Here is a 19,485-nt window from a genome sequence, read left to right as displayed (position 1 = left end):
TCTGTCCACGCATGGGGCGGGGGTCTTCTGACTTTCGCGATTATGATTTTCGGGTAAACGATTCGATTCGGAAAGTTGATCGTGAAATTGCAACCCAGCGTGTCCTGGAGCCAAGTGCACATATGGACCACCTTATGTTTGAACATGGTGTTTGTTACGGACAATCCGTGCCAATAACAAAGCTCTGCTTGAGTTCAGATGGTGGGTGGAAGCATGTTGAAAAATAATTTGATTTGTAGTTACATTTACTGCATGGATGGATTTTTTTATGCGTTTGAATGCATCACGTCGATAGTGGCCTGCGCTAACGCCGTATAGACTTGTGCTGTATCATACAAGGACAACGTAATGGTAAGCTGTCATATCATGTCAGCAATATAAAACGGAGTCATGAGAATGATTAACCAAACAAAGGCCAACTTCAAAATAAAAGCCCACCACTGCATTGATGGCCATGTATTGTTTGGTGTGTTTATTTTGAAGTTGGCTTTGTTGCCATTGTCAGTTCCGTTTAGCGTACAAATGTCAAAGGCCGAATCTGTCCTGCAGTAAGTTTTTCTATGGCTCCTGGGATGATATTTATTTTTAGAACCGGCCCTCAGGGGCTTTACACACATCAGAACCACATTTCCCACAATGCAACTGTTACGCCACCATACATGGAGCGATGCGTTCAGAGCACGAGAAACCACAACGAGGCGCTCAGTTTATTTTCCATGCTTACTGGTCGTTTTATTACAAACTTAAAAAAGAAATCTGATACAATAAGAAACTGCAGTAGTAATACCCCATCCCAAGAAAACAGGTCATTGCATTTGATTCGTGAAAGACTCGATAAACATCTACAACGTGTACATATCGGATACAAAATAGGAAAAAAATAAAAAAGGAAAGAACTATTTGTACATCTTTTTAATTCTTCATTTTAATGCCTAAGGTCACATAGAAAATAAACTCTCGTAACAATGGAATATTCCAAAGTACAAAATAAAACACGGTACGAGCAAAGAACATCAGAATACAAAATCCTTGCTTCTCCTCAACCCCGATTGTAGGATAGCCTGCGCTTCAAATGGAGGTGCATCATTTTGGAGCACACACAATGCACTTCTTCTAAATTTGATACGCACACCCTATTTGGAGTTCTTTTAAGTGCAATTAAATATGCAGGTATCCTAGTTGCAGGCCATCTCAAGCGGGGCTGACTAAAACAACAACATTCATTTCTTTCATCCTTCCCATTATACCCACATACTCAGAAGCTATTCCGGGAGATGAGAGGTAGAAACCCACTCCAGGGTCTTTTCAATTATGACCTTACATTGCACTTGACAAGGGCCGTTGGGTCCGGGATATGGCTATACCATGGAGACCAGAAGGTCACACTTAAGCGGAGGATAGGTCAATGACGGTTTGAATAGTTGACGAGAATAATAATACTTGCATTTTGCAAATGCGCAAAAATGCAGGAATTTTCCGGGGAAGGTGGAATTCCGGGTAGCAGCTATAGGACAGTGATATGAACCATCGCTTGTAAACATTCAGCTCTCGAAATCCCCATCTTAAATACATTTAACCCGTCTCTTTAGACTGCTGCTGTACAAGGTACAATACACATTCAATACTGGACTCTGTACATAATTGTAATACTTACATTTATTTTTCTCAATTTGCATATATTCAGGTTTATTTCTGCAAAAATAACTTCAGCGTATAAGAAACTAAAAGAATTTGAACAAAAGAACAGTATTTAGACTTCATAATTACATTTGCAAAAACAAAAATATAGAACTATCATGTTTTTTTTTAAATTACAGAACAAAATCCATATTTCCTGTCACATTCTCCAAGAGGGTGGTGAAAGGGCAAAAAAAAAAAAAAAGTTAATGATCCTTGAGTACAAAACACAAATACATATCTCCGTCTAGAAAAACAGTAAATGTGTCCACATCTTCAGTATGTTTTTGAACCGCTTGCATTTTTTTTGTGATGACAGCGGAATGCCAGAAAAAAATGGGAATGAGTAGTGCTCTAACTGACCATTTTGTCATAACAAACATGAGGAGTCAAAGAGGTGCGATGAGCTTAAAATAGTAACACGAGCCTGCCTGCCCTCAATAAAGAACATTCACCGACGTCCACTTGACAACCAGAAGACAAGCAGCAGCTTCACCTTTTTCTGTTCTGCCTCCGCACTGAAGCGTTTCGAGAAGGTGCAGGACGGCGTTAGCCTTTCGCTTCGCGACCATTTAAGCTCACCGGCAACGTGTTCGGGGTTTTAAAAACGTCGCTCTCAAAGTCAATACGCGCCGGACACCACTGAGGCTTTTCTCCTCTTTTCCATGCTGAAGAAAAGCACCCCTGCATCCCTAAAGTCACACCGAGCCATTTATCAAAATCTCTTCGTTCTTTACTGCTGGACACCTCCTCAACTGCAATTGGCTGCCTGTTCACCTTCACACACGGTTGAGCGGGAATGTGTATATGCACGTTCAGCTGTGTGCAGATTGCACAAAGTCTACATGTATGCTGGCGCACATGACTGCAGGCGTGCGCACGTGAGCGCCGTCTTCTTAAGATGCAAAGCTCTCTTCCCTCACAGAGGTTCCCGCGACCTTCCCCGCTGCAATTTCCCCGTGGCAGATGAATTACATTTTTCTATTTGCTCACTTCATCTCCAAAACATTCCGCGGACGTGTTCTCGCTGATGATAAACAGTTTCTGTATATACTGCTGTGATGTCGGCGTGCAAAGGCGCCCATCACGCAATGTTTTCAGATCACATTGAGCCACGGCATCACAACACATGCAAGCGCAGACCGCCCTCCCCAGCTCACTCCTCCTCCTCCTCCTACCCGAATAGTCAGCACTGCATGAACAGATTGCAGAGCAAAGTGCAATACTTGGCTAGGTCCTTTTTATCCACAGCTTGACGTGCAAACCGAAGCTTTCCCGCAGTTTGTGCCCATTACAGAATAACAATGGCGATGATGAATTCAAAGCGGAACGCGTGATGACAAAAATATCATGAGATGAGAGCGTCTTTAAATCTCTGTAGAAAGCTACATGTTGAAATCTCTGTAGGAAAACTAAGTGTTAGCTTGCATTAGTATTAGGAGAGTTTGTTTGAAAAAAATATATTATGTCTGGAGCTCCCGGGCCAATTTTTGACATGTTTAATTGGCCAGCACGACAGGCTGGAAGGACTGGCTCGGATATTGCAAGTTGTAGCTTCCTAAACCCTCGACAAATTGAGGTTTCTCCAGGTAGGAGATCTCGCCGTTGGTGCCCATGACGCCAACGCTCTGCGAGGGAGGAGGGCTGGAGAAAGGGTCAAAGGACGGGTGGGCGTTGACGCTGTGCGGCGGCTGGAATCGGCTAGCGTGGGCTTGCATGGGTTGGGGGTCTGCGTCAAAGTATAGGGGGCTCTGGGATCCCGGGTAGACGAATTCTTTGGCGTTGGGGGACAGCTGGCTGGGGATAGGACCCACAAGTGAGTGCATGGAGAGAGAGAGCGACTTGTGCTTTAACATTTCCGGGGCCAAGACGGAGGTGGGAGAGTGGGAGATCATCCTCTGGACGGGCGGGACTCCGACGTTGGAAGCGCCCGCCGACCCGGCCACGCTGCATTTCTTCATTTTGGTGGAGCCGAATTTGGTGGCGGCAAAAGCGGCGGTAGTGAAGGTGATCGGTTGAGGGCGGGCCGCGGGGAGGGAGGGGGCGGGCTGCTGGGCGGTCAGGTATGGTATCCCGCTGTTCGGAGGAGAGGGAGTGGACGTGTTGGAGGAGTGAGCGGCCGGGTCGGCGGGCGAGCTGGAGGTGGGGTAGTTGAACAGGGCGGGGCCGGACTGGACAGACGGCGGCGTGGGCGAACTGGAGAGCGGCGCCATGAGGGAAGGAGATAACTGGCTTCCGATGGGAACAAACACCTGGGCGTCTGGATTGAAGCCCAAACTTTTGGCTTCCTCTAACTCGGTCTCTCCTTTAACCTCTCTCATTATCCCCTCGGCTCGCTCGCCATCACAGCTGAGGCCTGGGGGGTCCTCCAGGTACAACACCTTCACCGTCCCCTTCTCCCCGATCTGGTAGGACACCTCGTAGGGGTCAATCCACACGCTGAGCTCCGCTGGAACATTTGCGCGCACCTCCTCCGTATCCAGTCCACTTCTCTTTGCGGCCAGCTCCACGACGGGGTCTCTCGGGGCCCCCAGGTGCAAGCAGCGGAACGCAGAGCCTCTGAGAGGAGCCTCCGGATACCAGTGACCCTCGAAGCGAGACATCAGGATCCGCTCCAGCTCCTCTCCAAAGAGGTCGGCTCGACGCCGAGGTAGCTTATTGTACAAATAGGACACGATGAAGTTGAGGGCAACTTTCACCTCTAGATGCATGACTGCACCGGGCTGCAAAGCACGCGAGAGGTTTGCTTTAAAAGGGAGGCGATGCGAAGCGCAATGTTCTTGACACGTCTCTTTCTATTGTACACTGTGTGATTTAAGTGTCACCATTTTGAAAGGCACCTTCAAGGCTGGAACGGCAGGTTGGCGGCGTCTCAAGTGAAGCAAACCACACCTTCAGCTCTGTAAAGATGAAAGGCGAAAAAAAAATGTTGGTATTTCACAAGAACCAGACAATCATTCAGGAGGGGTCAAGTAAATACAGATATTTTGCACAATTATTTGAATCTATTCTACTTTACATGACAAAACTCCAGTTTCCATAGAAAAGTCTGCCTGGCTCTACTGACTTCTTCTGTTATCTGCACCTGTTTTGGTGTTCCAAAAATAAATAACCCGGTTCCAAAATGGCATGTAAATACTCGGAGGCCATTGTTTGGTCCAAGACACATTCGAAAGAGTGGTAGCGCAAACATCCTTGGGCAAAACAATCACCATTAATGTGGAACAATAAAAAGAGGAAAAAGAATGACAAAAAAGCTTATGCTTCCACAACCTTCGATGATCTTGAAGTGAATATCCTTTTCTGAATAATACAATACTCAGAAACAGCCGGAATGTAAGCACCAGGTACAAAAATCCTTCTGTACGCTCCATAGGACTCATAACAAAACGTGAAAATACGTCTCTGGCATTGAATGAATTAATATGACGTCACTGGAGAGGTAGTGGAGACTAAAAGTTTATTGGTTTCGAGCCAAGCAGAGTAGCATAGCATCTTTTTCTTTTCTTTTTTTTTTTTTTTTTTAAATTTGGGCTACCCGAAATGTAGCAAGAGAAGTTATCACATAGGATCATGTAAAGTCCTGGTGCATCATAAAAAGTCCCGATATGCTGGACGCTAATTGTGAAGCTAGTTAAAATAAAGTGCTGTCATTGATGTTAGTTGATTAATTTTGGTTACATCCAATCTATACAAATGTTCACCGTTCACAGAAATATATTAATTTCAATTAGATGTGAATTTCTAATCATAATTTTTGATTGCGGTACACCATAATAATTTTGTAATGCACCATTTTATATTATGGTTATAAGAGAACAGGATGTACTGATGGATGTGACAGATGTGATGCGGGCTTCATAAATCCTTTATAATCTGAATCTGATCCCATGGAGCACCTCCTGCTTAATGCTTCAGTCCATTCATCCCCGCGCTAAGTCAACGTCAGATTAAAAATGAAAACCCGCCGTCACAAGACGCATGTCCAAGGAAGAATTTAAAATGGCAGATTGTCCATCACAGAACACAATTTCCCATCATGCAGTGCACGCAATCCTCCCCTCCTTTCTGTCATGCACAAAAACAATCCTCTCACATTAACTTCCCCTGGCCAGATGGGATTTTTTTTCATCTTTGAAAGACGGAGCTGATTAAAAAGACTATTCCAGTTTTGCAAAGGATAAAGCTGGATGTGCTGAAACGTGAAAGTAAGAATTGTTTTTAGTTCCGCGTGGAAAAAAGGTGACATTGAGAGGATAAGAGGTGTGTCTGTGTATGTGTACATGTGGGCGGGGGGTTGAAGGAGACTATAAATAGGGACATATTTTGTACTATGCATTGTTTTAAGCATCTTTCCACTATCTGACTAAAACATGATTATGAGAATGCAGAATGACAATTACTAGGATGAAAAAAACTGTAGATTGGTATGATTGGTGCAGTAAATACACAATTGATCACTGCCCTAATTAAGTGACAATGGATTGTTTTAGAGGCCTCATTTGAACAAAAATTGATTGCTTTAGAGATTTCTACTTACTGAGTATTTTTAGCTTACACACACGACAATGCCTCAAGGAATTTCACAGTTCAATTGCTGCAACCTCAACAACCAAACAGGATGCACACTTTTGTTGTTTACGTCGAGCTTCAAACATGTGCCACTCAGCTGTGAAATCTCAGCGAGATGACCGCTGGCCTTCACGTTGCCTAATGTGATGTCAAAGAAACACAAGCATGACAACCACGGTAATCATTTAAAGGAGAGCCCATAATAATTAAGACAATCCAATGGGATCAATTCAGCCATCGGCCTTCAGAGAGACAATGCTTGGTTTTTACAAACATTGTTTGAGAGGTATTGATTGAACAACATGTTTATTATTGTGGGTGTAGTTTGCAGTGGTGTGGAACTGCACTGCATCATAAGGAGGGCCGCATTTTGCATTTTTACTCTTGTCCTAACCAGAAACAGAAGTACCGTTCGAATCCATACAAATACAAACTAACCCCACAATAATTAAAACATTGGTTGAATGATACTGCAACAACAGTGTCACGCTTGTGAAAACGAAATTTTCCATTTTGATTACACCATATTTAAGAGCATAGTGTGCCCGTTTGCACTAATTAGCATGACGGAATATTTTCTGTTGTATTCTTGTGTTGCTTTTTAAAGCCTCTTGCTTATTTATTTGTATCGAAAGAACCTATCGTCACTGACATGCGACTGAATGGAGCAGGGGAAGAAAAGCAAAATGTAATCAGCAAATGATGAGACAATTTAGAGGTGAACAGCCAGCTGTTTTTTTTTTAGATTTCATGTACATCAAATACTGAAGATGAGCGAAAACAACCTCGTCATCCATAATACACATGACAGTGCAGCCTTTGGGAGGCGAAGCTAACATAAACAGAAAGAGCGAGATAAGAGAAAAGACCTGTAAATCTTGCAAAGGCTTAAATAGTAGACGTGTCGCTGTGAAGCCAAACATTTGGATGGAGCGACACAATGAGCAAGCAGATACAGAAACTAATAAACTCAAATTGACCTTTCGGTTGCTACGCACGACTTACCTGCAAATACTTGGCTTCGACCTTTAATTTTATTCCGTAAGATTCTTCCGATTTCACAGCGTTGGGCCCAGAAAGAGATCGGCGAGTGGAACGTTTCACCTTGGAACGGTTCTTTTGAAGCAATTGCCAGTTTCCAGCTGACAGTTGAAGTGACGGTCCAGGGAAACTTTATGGTAGGACAAGCCGACGCATTTATACGGTGTGACTCGCCTACACGCCCGTGACGACAGGAACTATTTTCTCTCGATCGAAAACTCCTCTGTTATTAAATTGAAATGATTGTAATAATTATTATCATTTAATTACCTGTATCAATAATACGTGCGACGCTTTAAATATTATACAATAATAATGATAGATAAAATGATAAAATTGAACAAACACGTTCACGTTTTGACAAGTATCGTTTAACGAGCTTTTAAAAAATAAACATTAAATGAACAAAATATATTGTTTTCGTTTCATTTTATAGTTTAGTTAAAAATAAGAATCTAGCAAATATCGCGGAGGGATATTTGTAGTTTCTTAAGGCGCTGACCGCTTACTAAAAATATATACGGTGATAGCAACAGAGTACCGATTGGCTGAGAGAGGGGCGGGCCCACAAAGTATTGGGCTGCGTTATCCATTCACATCAGCGAATACGACATGCCTTTTAAACAAGGACTTGTGGGAAATGACGTTCTTTTCAAATAAATAATGACGTTAGTAGTCGTTTGGAGTTTAGGTATATGACAATTTACAGTGTACTTTGAATATTTTGCTCACCTTGGACTGTTTTTCTGTGATTTGTGACAAGTTAGATTTCATAAGGTGCCTTATACGATTTGTACGAAATCAATCATAAAAAAGAAACATCCTTTAAGCGCAAAAAGGTTCAATGTGATAGGTTTACAAATTGTACTTCACTGAAAAGTCGCTATATGTATTGTAAAAGAAATCAAATAATTAAACTGCCAATTTCACTTTTAGATACGAGCACGTAAAATACATAACTCTCGAAAAATAAAAGCGTTGTATTGTACAGTACATTTTCACCCCCCCCCCCCAAAAAAAATGTAAAAAAAAAAAAAAAAAAAATATATATATATATATATATATATATATATATATATATATATATATATATATATATATATATATATATATATATATTTATTTTTTTTTTTTTACATTTTTATATATATATATATATATATATATATATATATATATATATATATATATATATATATATATATATATATATATATATATATATATATATATATATATATATATATATATATAGATGAGTTCATTGTCACAGGCGTCTGATTGTAATGTTTATAACGGGACAGAATTTGGATGACATCATATCAGTGCGACACATTGTTACAAAACAAAATGGCGTCCTACTGTTTTACTGTCACTCGGTTGCGGGTAAGAAACCCCTAATTTCATTTTATCACACATATGAACGGTCTCCCCAAATTCAATATACTTTAGAATTGATGGAGACCTAGAGTGGGGTTCACTGACAGATGTTTCGGGTGTATTGCTATTGGGCAAAATGCATATGAGTGTGCACTCAGAATCGTTGCTAGGCAGGTCACAGTGTCCCTGGTTGACTCGAAGCTGTGACGCATGTAACCGTGTAGCTCGTATGCACGGCGTCCGCTCTGACGTGAGCGAAAATTAAACCATCTCATATATAATACGTGGTTAAATTAGATGCAGACAATTGTCCGTTTACCTGTTATTCGCTTTTTGAGTTTCACAAGGTGAAAGTAAGGTTAATTCATATTTGAAGTATTAGTATCACGAAACCGCTGCAATAGCTTTTGTGCAATGTGTCACATTAATAATTGTGTGGATTGCCTCGTTGTTTCACCTGGGAAAACAAATGGGACAGTGTTAAACATAATGCTCTTTTTGCCTTTTTCATCATGCAAAGTATGAAAGCTTGCACCTTCTTCTTTATATATTGACATCTTTTTAGGTCTTGGCCACTTAACAATTCTAGTAAAGCTGGAAAATGTAAATGAGAAGGTACTTCCTAGAACCCTTGCTCATTTTATATAACGCAGCCTCACCCACATCACGTTTTCACTTGAACGTACTTGCATCTTATTTTGGTTGCTTATGGTGCGATGCAAGATATAATATTTGTCGGTTGTTTTCTATTCACTCCATAGTGGACTTTAAATTTGAGGTTTCAGATCAAGTACAATTTGTTAACATAAATAATTACTGAAGAAAAATACTGAAGAAAAATGACTTTGTTATGGTCGCCCTGAAGTGCAAATCACAATTCCTCTATAATATTGATTAATTCTAGCATAAGATATTTTTCATGGAAAGTCTTTGTGAATATATGTTTCATCAGTGTTTACATATTTTGTGACTAAAATGTTGAACTCTTATCGTGTTGAAATCTAATTATGTTTATAAAACAATGTTTTTATCCCTAAACTTTACAACAAAAGTAATGAATTTTCTGGAATCTTTTTTTTTTTTTGTATGATGCGGTGCAGCTGGCCCTTGGAACCGGTGCAAGGCGACTGCATGTGTGTGCCGCCCTCAGCGCCAAGGCCAAAGTGGCAATGAGCCGCTTTGAGCCTGGTTCAAGCATTAACTATGAGCAGATGCACAAGAACATCAACATTGTGCGAACGAGGTCAGTTCCATACTGGCCTCATAGATTTGATTTGACTTATGGCCACTGCAACTTCCTAATATTTATGTTCCCTCCATCAGACTCAACAGACCCCTCACCCTTTCTGAGAAGATTGTGTACGGCCATCTGGATGATCCGGCAGGGCAGCAAATTGAGCGCGGTCGCACTTACCTGCGTTTGCGCCCGGACCGCGTGGCAATGCAGGATGCGACAGCCCAAATGGCAATGCTCCAGTTTATCAGCAGCGGTCTGCCCAAGGTGGCAGTGCCGTCTACTATCCACTGTGATCATCTGATTGAGGCTCAGATCGGAGGGGCTCAGGACCTGCAGAGAGCTAAGGTGAGTAAAAATGCAAAGAAGATCGCCGCAGCCAGCTCGTACTTTCAGTTTTACGTCCACTAATTGTAAGATCTCAAGACTTTTTTTCTGTAGAGTGCAAAATTGTGCTGTTTTCAAACATTGTGTTTAATACCTCACTATTTACTTGTAACACAGGAAGTGAATCAGGAAGTTTATAACTTCCTCGCAACTGCTGGTGCCAAATATGGAGTAGGCTTCTGGAAACCAGGTTCAGGGATCATCCATCAGGTACACGACACACAAGATAATGTCAGTGTTCACATAAATAGAATTACAGTTTTCCTGGCTCAACTTGAGCTGATTAAATCGCAGTTAAAAAAAATGTTGATGTTCATATTAAAATTTTCATTATGTTGGAAACCTCCAAATATTATAAATAGAAAACTCCCCAAAAATGTTAATCCCTCTTGTGTTGTGCAGATAATCTTGGAGAACTATGCATATCCTGGGGTGATGCTGATTGGTACAGACTCTCATACTCCTAATGGTGGAGGTCTGGGTTGTGTTTGTATTGGCGTCGGTGGAGCTGATGCTGTCGACGTCATGGCCGGAATCCCCTGGGAGCTCAAGTGTCCCAAAGTGAGTTTTTGCATCACTTTGGACCCGATGTGATTGTTTCTGTTTTTAGTCTGTTTTTATCTCTACTTTTGTATTCTTAACCTCTTTTTATTGTGCTTACAGGTGATTGGAGTGAAGCTAACAGGCTCTCTGTCTGGCTGGACTTCTCCAAAGGACGTCATCTTGAAGGTGGCTGGCATTTTGACTGTGAAGGGTGGCACAGGTGCCATTGTAGAGTATCATGGGCCTGGAGTTGACTCCATTTCTTGTACAGGTAAGGAGAATGTTATTAGATCAACGGAAATATGTTCAACCTTTTTACCCAATTTTTGCAGGTTAGTTATTTTCTTTAAAATGTAGTTAATCTGTTTACTTACCAGGTATGGCCACCATTTGCAACATGGGTGCTGAAATCGGAGCCACCACGTCCCTTTTCCCCTACAACCATCGCATGAAGACTTATTTGGAGAAAACTGGTCGTGCAGGTAAGTTACCTTGACAGTCTTTTTTTTTTTGTCAGTATTCAATCATTCATTGATGTTTCTTTTTTTCTGTTTCTTTCATAGAGATTGCCTGCCTAGCTGATGAGTTCAAAGAAGACTTAGTTCCTGATAATGGCTGTGAATATGACCAGACCATTGAGATTAACCTGAGTGAGGTGGAGTATATTGTTGAAGTGTTTAATCGAGACACTGCCAACAGTGTGCAAAGCAGTAATCAGAGCAAAGGGGGGGTATTTTGAAGAAACTAGAAGATAAAACATGTTTTCACTTGTGTTGAGGGAATACTAGTCTTTGCGTCTCTTTGGTTTTGCAATGTCATTTGAAAGAAATCCTGATGCGTCATCAGTCTTCACTCTGTCACATGTTCCGCCTCGCTGTCTATTCTGTATTGTTGAACACAAATTCTTCTCTTTGTTTAGTTGCGAACAAACCCACTTATGATTGTTATGTCTTTATTCATTGTTCAACTTTTCTAACAGTTGAAACCACACATCAATGGACCTTTCACCCCCGACTTGGCCCACCCCGTATCCGACATTGGTGCAATTGCTCAGAAGAGCGGCTGGCCCCTCGAGGTTAAAGTTGGTAAGTCCTTTCTATTTATAATTTGCAATGCTTTGTCTGGTGTAATGGGATATTTTTTTTCTATTGACTTGGTATGATCGCGTTACTGCTGATTCAGGAAGCTCCATGTTCTTCTCTTTCAACTCTGCTGGATGAATATGGACACAATATCAACTATTGCTATCATTATGATGATGAAAATACATACATTGTGTATCAAACCTGATAACGTATTGAATCTCATTAACCTGCAGGTCTGATTGGTAGCTGCACAAATTCAAGCTATGAAGACATGGGCAGAGCTGCCTCGCTTGCCAAGCAGGCCTTGGATAAAGGCATGAAGTGCAAGTCCCAGTTCACGGTCACACCCGGTTCAGAACAGATCCGCGCCACCATTGAAAGGGACGGATATGTAAGTCAGAACCTCATACAATGTGCGGTCTAGTTATTTAGCACAGTTATTGGCTCACGGGTTTTGGGTGTATGTGTGTGCACGCGCATGCGTGTATATATGTATGTGTTTGTGTTTGTTTGCATGGAAGGGGCAGAAAAGCATCTACACATGTCCAATTAATGTTGTGTCATCCAGGCCAAGATCCTGAGTGATGTCGGTGGGGTCGTACTAGCCAATGCTTGTGGACCTTGCATTGGTCAGTGGGACAGGTAGGAGCTAGTACAAATTCATATATAAATATTTGCTTTTGCTATTTTTGTTACAGCTTTACACAATTTAGTAATTGAAGTTGTGACATTCATACTAAAATGCCTTGTATATTCACCGTGAACAGGAAGGATGTGAAAAAAGGAGAGAAGAACACTATTGTGACTTCCTTCAACAGAAATTTCACTGCTAGGAATGATGCTAATCCAGCTACTCATGCTTTTGTCACCTCTCCTGAGGTAAGCATGGCTGTAGGTTTAATGCCCAAAGCCATCAATATGTATGCATACAATTCTGTTCCTCAAATTTGCAGAAAACCGTCCAAACATATGGTTAATGTAACCAAAGTATTTGAAAACAACTGTCACCAACAATCTGACAATTTTGAACCTAAGCATTATAACTCTTGGTCACTGTAATTGAGTGTTATTCAAACGCTTATTCTGTAACTGGATGCAGATTGTCACCGCCTTGGCTCTCGCTGGGACCCTCAACTTCAACCCAGAGACGGACTACTTGACCGCTCCTAGCGGAGAGAAATTTAAGTTGGAACCCCCCAGCGGTGATGAGCTTCCCTCCAGAGACTTTGACCCTGGCCAAGACACCTACCAGCATCCTCCAGCTGACGGCAGCTCTGTGGAGGTCAGCTCAGTCAAATCGCTTTTAGTATGTGCAGAAGGTGGGACAAGATGAAGAAAACCAGTTACTACAGTAGAACGCTAGAGAGTGTAAAGTATTATCAAAATACAATTCATTGTCGTCTTCGTTTTCAAGAAAAGCCGCAAAACAATGAGGTCTCATATTTGATGTTATCCAGGTGGACGTTAACCCTTCCAGCAACCGCCTGCAGCTATTGGAGCCCTTTGACAAATGGCATGGAAGAGACTTGGAAGACATGAAGGTCCTTATAAAGGTGAAACAAACATCTGAGTCTACTTGAATACGCACAACATATGACTTGAATGGCATGCTCTCTCTTCGGAATCATTGGACTTCTCATCCATTTATTTTTGCTCTTGTTTATGCTGCATCTTTCTCAGTTGATCTTAGTGCTGTCTGGAACGTTATGGCACAAGGTGTTACTGCACTAGATGCACATAACCCTAAATTTAGATTTTTTTTTTTCTTCGCTTAAAAATCTGCAATGGATGGAAAAGGGACGCGATGAACCTTGAACATACTGTGAGGACGCCATGCCGATGTCATATGGAGTAACCCAAAACGCATGTGATAAATTCCAGTTTCTTGATACTCTTTTTCATGAATTTTTTTGGACAGGTGAAGGGAAAGTGCACAACTGACCACATCAGTGCCGCCGGGCCCTGGCTGAAATTCCGCGGTCACCTCGACAACATCTCGAACAACATGCTCATCGGTGCTGTCAACACTGAGAACGACGCAGTCAACAAAGTGAAGAACCATCTTACAGGAGAATATGACGGCGTGCCGGATGTGGCTCGCCACTACAAGGTGAGCTTCAAGAAGTTGGAATTTGTGGGTTGAAATACGCCGACAGAGAAGATGTTTCGTACCCACCTAATTAAAAATCTACAATAGAGATCACGTAGAAACATGTTTTTGTAATAGTTTTTTTTCAGTGTTTTGTTTTCACTAAACCAAATTGATCTTACCAAGGCCAATGGAGTCAACTGGGTGGTGGTTGGAGACGAGAACTACGGCGAAGGATCCAGCAGAGAACACGCTGCCCTGGAGCCACGACACTTGGGGGGACGTGCCATCATTGTCAAAAGCTTCGCTCGAATCCACGGTAAGCAGAATGACTTGTTACTTATATGCAACTGCAAATAGAAGTAAATAAATGTAAATAGAGCACATAAAGTAAGTACATTGGTATCTCCTTGCTATGAATGAAGCTGTTCTTGTAGGATTCATAAAAACATTTTCTTTTCTTTCTTTCCTTTGATTTAAACAGAGACCAACCTGAAGAAGCAAGGTCTGCTGCCACTAACTTTCTCCAATGGGAGTGACTATGACAAAATTCGCCCCGACGACCACATTTCAATCACCGGCCTGACATCTTTTGCCCCTGGCAAGGTACGTCACACCTTGCATACTTCAACCAGCCTTGAAGATTGTATTATTGGGATTCGCAAACACTGAGTGACATAGTTTACGTTTACGTTGCAGTGGAGTTTCATACCACTGCAAATTACGACAACAATGATAAAAAAATGAAGTGACACCTGTCTGGAGTGATGTAATCCACATGAGTCATCCATGATCTGTTTTTCTTCCTCCAGCCGCTGACCGCGGTGATCAAACATAGCGATGGCAGCCAGGAGTCCATCACCCTAAACCACACTTTCAACGAGACGCAGATTGAGTGGTTCAAAGCTGGTTCTGCACTCAACAGGATGAAGGAGCTCCAGTAATTGGTTGACGGAAGGAAGGTGACGCTAGCGTGGATGAAGAAGGCGGGAAATGTCAACGTAGAGGACGAAAAGACCGCGTGAACACCTTGTTATAACCACACTTGTCCTTTTTGGAAAGAATGCATTCGCACATGCGCACACACACACACACACACACACACACACAAGGTCGCTGGACAGATGAAAAGCGCACACAGCCCCAGATTAGATTGCACAATGCCGAGTCAAACAAAATAAGCACAGCTGACTTTTGTGTGAGAAGCTTAGCAAATCTATTTCGAAGCAGCACTTTACTAATTGGCAGTACTCCTTATTTTTGTCACAGACTGTGTTTGTGTATGTATGGCCTGAGTGTATGTAAAGCTTATTTTATTTTACATCACAAATAATTATTGTTATTGCTGTAAAGCTTCAAAACTGACCACGCCATCTCAATAAGTACAATAGATTCCCCAAATGATAAGAATTGGCGACTGGATTTTCAAATACAAATACTGAAAGGGTGACCCATGTTATGACATGATTTAATACTTTCACAATTTGCATACATGTAATATGACATTTTGTCATCGTCATGGATCCCCCCCTTTTTCTTTTTTGGTAAAATAGAATTTTGTTACACTACTCAACACACAATAGCGTCCAGATGCCTTTATCAGGGCACTTTGTTTTTTTCTTTGTTTTTTTTGTTTTTTTGATGAGTTTTTAAATCTTTGCAGGGATCTAGCTGTTAACAATAAATCTTTTATGTGTGTGATTATTTTGGACCTAGTAGTCCCTGAATTAATTCAGTATTCATACATGAATTCTCCCAACAATTTAATAGCTAGTCGTTACGTTCAATGAAGAAATCATAATGTTGATTCATTTGTTTTTGTCCTTTCTTTCTACTTTTCATATTTTTTAATATGGCGAACACTCCATAAATATGCTTAAATGTCACAGATTGGTGTAAATGATGTGCTATATTGCTGCGTTATGTATAGACGGGTGTAAATAACAAAATATATACATATATATGAAAGTGAAGGTTACTGTAGGCTGCCAGTCTTGATGAGAGTGCATTCATTTTATGGTCCCTATTCATAACTTGGATATTCAAAGTTACACAACTGTTGTCAAATCATAAATATTTTGTTTGTTTGTAGAATATCTTACAAGTGGTTATTCACACATCTTTATAATCGAACCTGATTTTGAAGCTCATATAAATGTGTGTCATTTTCCTTTTATTGTGCAATATGTATTTAATGCTAATAATTACGGTAATAAAATAATCAATTTCATCTGAATGCTCGAGTTCTTTTTGTAGGAGGGGGTAGAAAATCAAAAGTCCTCACATCAACATCCCACAAGCGATTAAGACAAAAAAAAACAAAAAACAAATCACTATTCTGTACTGTACCTTTAAAATTCATTACGACATGTCGCAAACAAGCCAACGGCATGCCGTAAAACAAAACCAACATGTTTCCGACGCTGTCAACGACAGAATTTACGTTTGTTTAGGATTGATATTAAAAGATGTGTTTGGAGAAACTCACGTAACGGATTTTCTTTTATATTTTCATGTAGCTCGCACACGGTGGGCTGTTTTGGGTCGCGTGTGCTCGAGGTTGCATCATGTTTGTGTTGGTGGAGATGATGGACACGGTAAGGATACCTCCGTGGAACTTTCAAAGACAGCTCAACGAGGCTGTGTCCGAGGAGTTGAACAAAAAACTGGCTAACAAGGTGAGTCTTGCAAAACGTTATTTTTTTGCAGTCACAGGACAACAGCAGCACATTTTCAGTGCTGAGAATCTACTTTTTGATATGTGTATCCCAGCACTAGTACTGGTTAGAGTATTTCACACCATAAACAGAAAATAGCAGCTACTCCTGAAACATTTAGGATATGATGAACTGGAGGAGGTATGAGGACAATAAGCACAACAGCCATGTTAAAAACAAAAGTCTTATGATGGTGACAGTTATGAAACTGCAAGAATATGGAAAACTTACATTCCTCTTGCTTTTTGTTAGTAGTACTGTATCATGGCAGCTTCATGGGTTCAATGTTCTTACTTCAGGTGGTCTACAATGTTGGCCTCTGCATCTGCTTGTATGACATCACAAAACTGGAAGATTCATACATTTTCCCTGGAGATGGTGCATCACACACTAAAGGTATGGTGAAGAGGTGGCCTAACTGTCATTGTGACACCCTTGTACTGAGACCTTCTCTAGGTATTCAATTATATGAATGTGACATGAACTTAGTTGCATGTTTTTTTTAATTAAAATCTTATGTTAAATTGTTAAATTCAAGTTTATGTCAATTTCATGACTTGTAACATCAGACGCGATGCGACACGTTCCAAAAGTACAAATTCCTTTGAATGAGTTCAACTTGATCCACTTTTTGCTGTCAGTTCATTTCAGGTATGTTGTTTTTCACCCTTTCCTGGATGAGATACTGGTCGGCAAGATCAAGTACTGCAGTCAGGAGGGCGTTCATGGTAAACTCGCTTATTCATTTGCAAAAATGAATTCAGCAATATTTTCTTCCACAGTCTCTTAAATGTTAACGTAACACTGACAAGTTCTTTTCCATTTTGCAGTGACCATGGGCTTCTTTGATGACATTCTCATCCCACCGGAATCTCTTCAGCAACCCACTAAATTGTATCCTCGAATGTTCTGTAAAATGAAGCGGATTTATAGTGTTGGTGGTAGTATTCTTTAGGATTTTGTTTAGTAAATTGATAAGTCTATTTTCATTAATTTTCCTTTTCATAGCACCATTGTTGATTCATAAAACCATAAATTGATCTATAACTGACTTCAAACGCCTTGTTGCTAAAGCTGAGTATGCTGTTTAGAGGTAATACCTCATTCCGCCGCAAGGTGGCGCATCTCCATGGTCAAAAGACAGTGGCATTTAATTTACTTTCAATGATGTTGTGAAATAATCTTTCAACCAAGTACCCCGTAACCAGGGCACAGCAATTTTGGATGGGGGGGAAAAAAAACGAGTGCTGTGCTACTCATGTTTGATTTATTAAACTTTTGAACTACATTTGTATTGGTATCTTCAGACATTTTATCCAACTTCATCATCTTTTGTTCATTTCTGGCTCACCTACTGGAAAATTATGTCACTTATAAGAACGCACATACATACATATCTACCAAGGCCTTTTCCTCAGCGCCAGCCCAAGTGACGAAGCCGAACAAGTTTGGCTTTGGGAATACGAGACGGATGAAGGCGCTCATGACCTGTACATGGACCAGGGAGAGGAGATCCGTTTTCGAGTAGCGGATGAGATATTTGTAGATACGTCGCCAACGGGCCCGACGACTGACCCGCCACCTGCCCAACCTGGGCAGCCAACGCCGCCGCCAGCAGCGCAAGAAACCGGCGAAAAGAAAGAACCACCATATACTATAATAGTAAGATCTTTTTCTGGAGCATTTTTTGGGTGGGGTAGGGGTTTTTTGTTCCATATGTTATAAACTGGAAACAAAACTGAAACCCACCAACTGTTTTTTGTCTTAGGGGACCATTTGTGAGCCAGGCCTGGGGCTGCTGTCATGGTGGAACAACTAGCAGGAAGCAAGAGATTATTTGGGCGAGCGATCGTTGTCAGTCTGGAAGATGTGTTGCAGCCGGATCAAATTTTGAGTTTTTACTTTGACTGCTGCTGCACGAGCAGGCTTTGGAGACTAAAAAAATGACTTTGGTAACAACACGCTGACTGAAATGTCACGCCAATGAAGATGATTTGGGAAATACCTAAAACACTTACAAGAATCATGAGTGGGTGCGAGGTGCAGCTGTAACTTTTTTTTTTTTTTTTTGCAATGGTACACTTCAGTTGCGTTTAAATGCATTGTTCGGCGCGCAGTGGGCTTAACCAGTGCCTAATCATGTGATCGAAACATGGAATCTATGGGTCAAGTGTTTAATTCAAGATGTCAAAAAGAAGCGAAACAATTCCAACTCACAGTAATGTTTTTTGTCATACTCATTTTTTTTTTATAGTGTCTTTGGAATGAAATGACACATTTCTCCTTAATATCATATAATGTGAAGAGCCTGTCATCAGTGGGATGATTGTGATTTGTCATTTTGTGTAGTGACAGGAAGACACTGGAGATTAGAGATAAGCTTTTAAATCCTATATTTTTGAAGGACATAAATGTATACACGTAATGTGTTTCATATGACCCCTGAGAGAACATTGGGTGCTTGTCTCAATTGTCTGGTAAAACTAGGCCACGTTTCATTAAAAAAAAAAAATCACAAAAGAGGACAGATTTCATGTGAGCCTTCTCCCAGAGTGTGTTTGTCTCAAAGAAAATAGCAGTTGACTTGCAAGAAAATTCTATGCAGACTTTGTAGCCCTTTTGGGAAATTATACAGGAATTCCTTTTATTTTTTTTGTAATTAAAAACAATCTACAGATTATCTTTGACCATGGAAGCTTTTTTTTTAGATATTCCTGATATTAAAAAATACATAAATTGAGCTTGTTAGGGAAAAATGGA

The 19,485-nt window shown here is 40.9% G+C and overlaps 3 protein-coding genes across 4 annotated transcripts; 2 read left to right on the top strand and 1 right to left on the bottom strand.

Moving 5' to 3' along the window:
• Positions 1-706: 706 nt before the first annotated feature.
• Positions 707-7,485, bottom strand: tob2 (transducer of ERBB2, 2). 2 transcript variants are annotated; one of them, XM_088437914.1, is made up of 3 exons: positions 7,255-7,485; positions 4,503-4,577; positions 707-4,400 (listed from the first exon to the last, which is right to left on the bottom strand). In XM_088437914.1, exons 2-3 carry the CDS (start codon positions 4,503-4,505, stop codon positions 3,177-3,179), a joined length of 1,227 nt encoding a protein of 408 aa, XP_088294040.1. In that variant the 5' UTR covers positions 4,506-4,577; positions 7,255-7,485; the 3' UTR covers positions 707-3,176. The 2 variants fall into 2 exon arrangements, with proteins under 2 accessions (XP_088294040.1, XP_088294041.1); XM_088437915.1 differs by having other exon boundaries at positions 4,518-4,577; positions 7,255-7,484.
• A 1,118-nt stretch (positions 7,486-8,603) lies between these two features.
• Positions 8,604-16,244, top strand: LOC148410861 (aconitate hydratase, mitochondrial-like). The gene is made up of 18 exons (XM_088437784.1): positions 8,604-8,676; positions 9,771-9,913; positions 9,994-10,252; positions 10,409-10,501; positions 10,694-10,852; positions 10,955-11,105; positions 11,212-11,316; positions 11,398-11,489; positions 11,814-11,919; positions 12,153-12,310; positions 12,488-12,561; positions 12,687-12,798; positions 13,019-13,201; positions 13,377-13,472; positions 13,838-14,029; positions 14,195-14,327; positions 14,493-14,614; positions 14,821-16,244. The coding sequence occupies exons 1-18, from the start codon at positions 8,641-8,643 to the stop codon at positions 14,950-14,952; spliced, it is 2,346 nt and encodes a 781-aa protein (XP_088293910.1). The 5' UTR covers positions 8,604-8,640; the 3' UTR covers positions 14,953-16,244.
• Positions 16,245-16,398: 154 nt separating this feature from the next.
• Positions 16,399-19,405, top strand: polr3h (polymerase (RNA) III (DNA directed) polypeptide H). Its single transcript, XM_088437326.1, has 6 exons — positions 16,399-16,686; positions 17,025-17,121; positions 17,367-17,453; positions 17,556-17,619; positions 18,156-18,387; positions 18,494-19,405. The coding sequence occupies exons 1-6, from the start codon at positions 16,576-16,578 to the stop codon at positions 18,542-18,544; spliced, it is 642 nt and encodes a 213-aa protein (XP_088293452.1). The 5' UTR covers positions 16,399-16,575; the 3' UTR covers positions 18,545-19,405.
• The last annotated feature ends 80 nt before the right edge of the window (positions 19,406-19,485 follow it).

The sequence above is a fragment of the Hippichthys cyanospilos genome, chromosome 16 (assembly GCF_059441005.1).
Source record: "Hippichthys cyanospilos isolate Australia breed blue-spotted pipefish chromosome 16, RoL_Hcya_1.0, whole genome shotgun sequence".
Taxonomy (NCBI): domain Eukaryota; kingdom Metazoa; phylum Chordata; class Actinopteri; order Syngnathiformes; family Syngnathidae; genus Hippichthys; species Hippichthys cyanospilos.
Note: the sequence above shows the minus strand (reverse complement) of the source record. Positions and strands in the feature narration are given on the sequence as shown.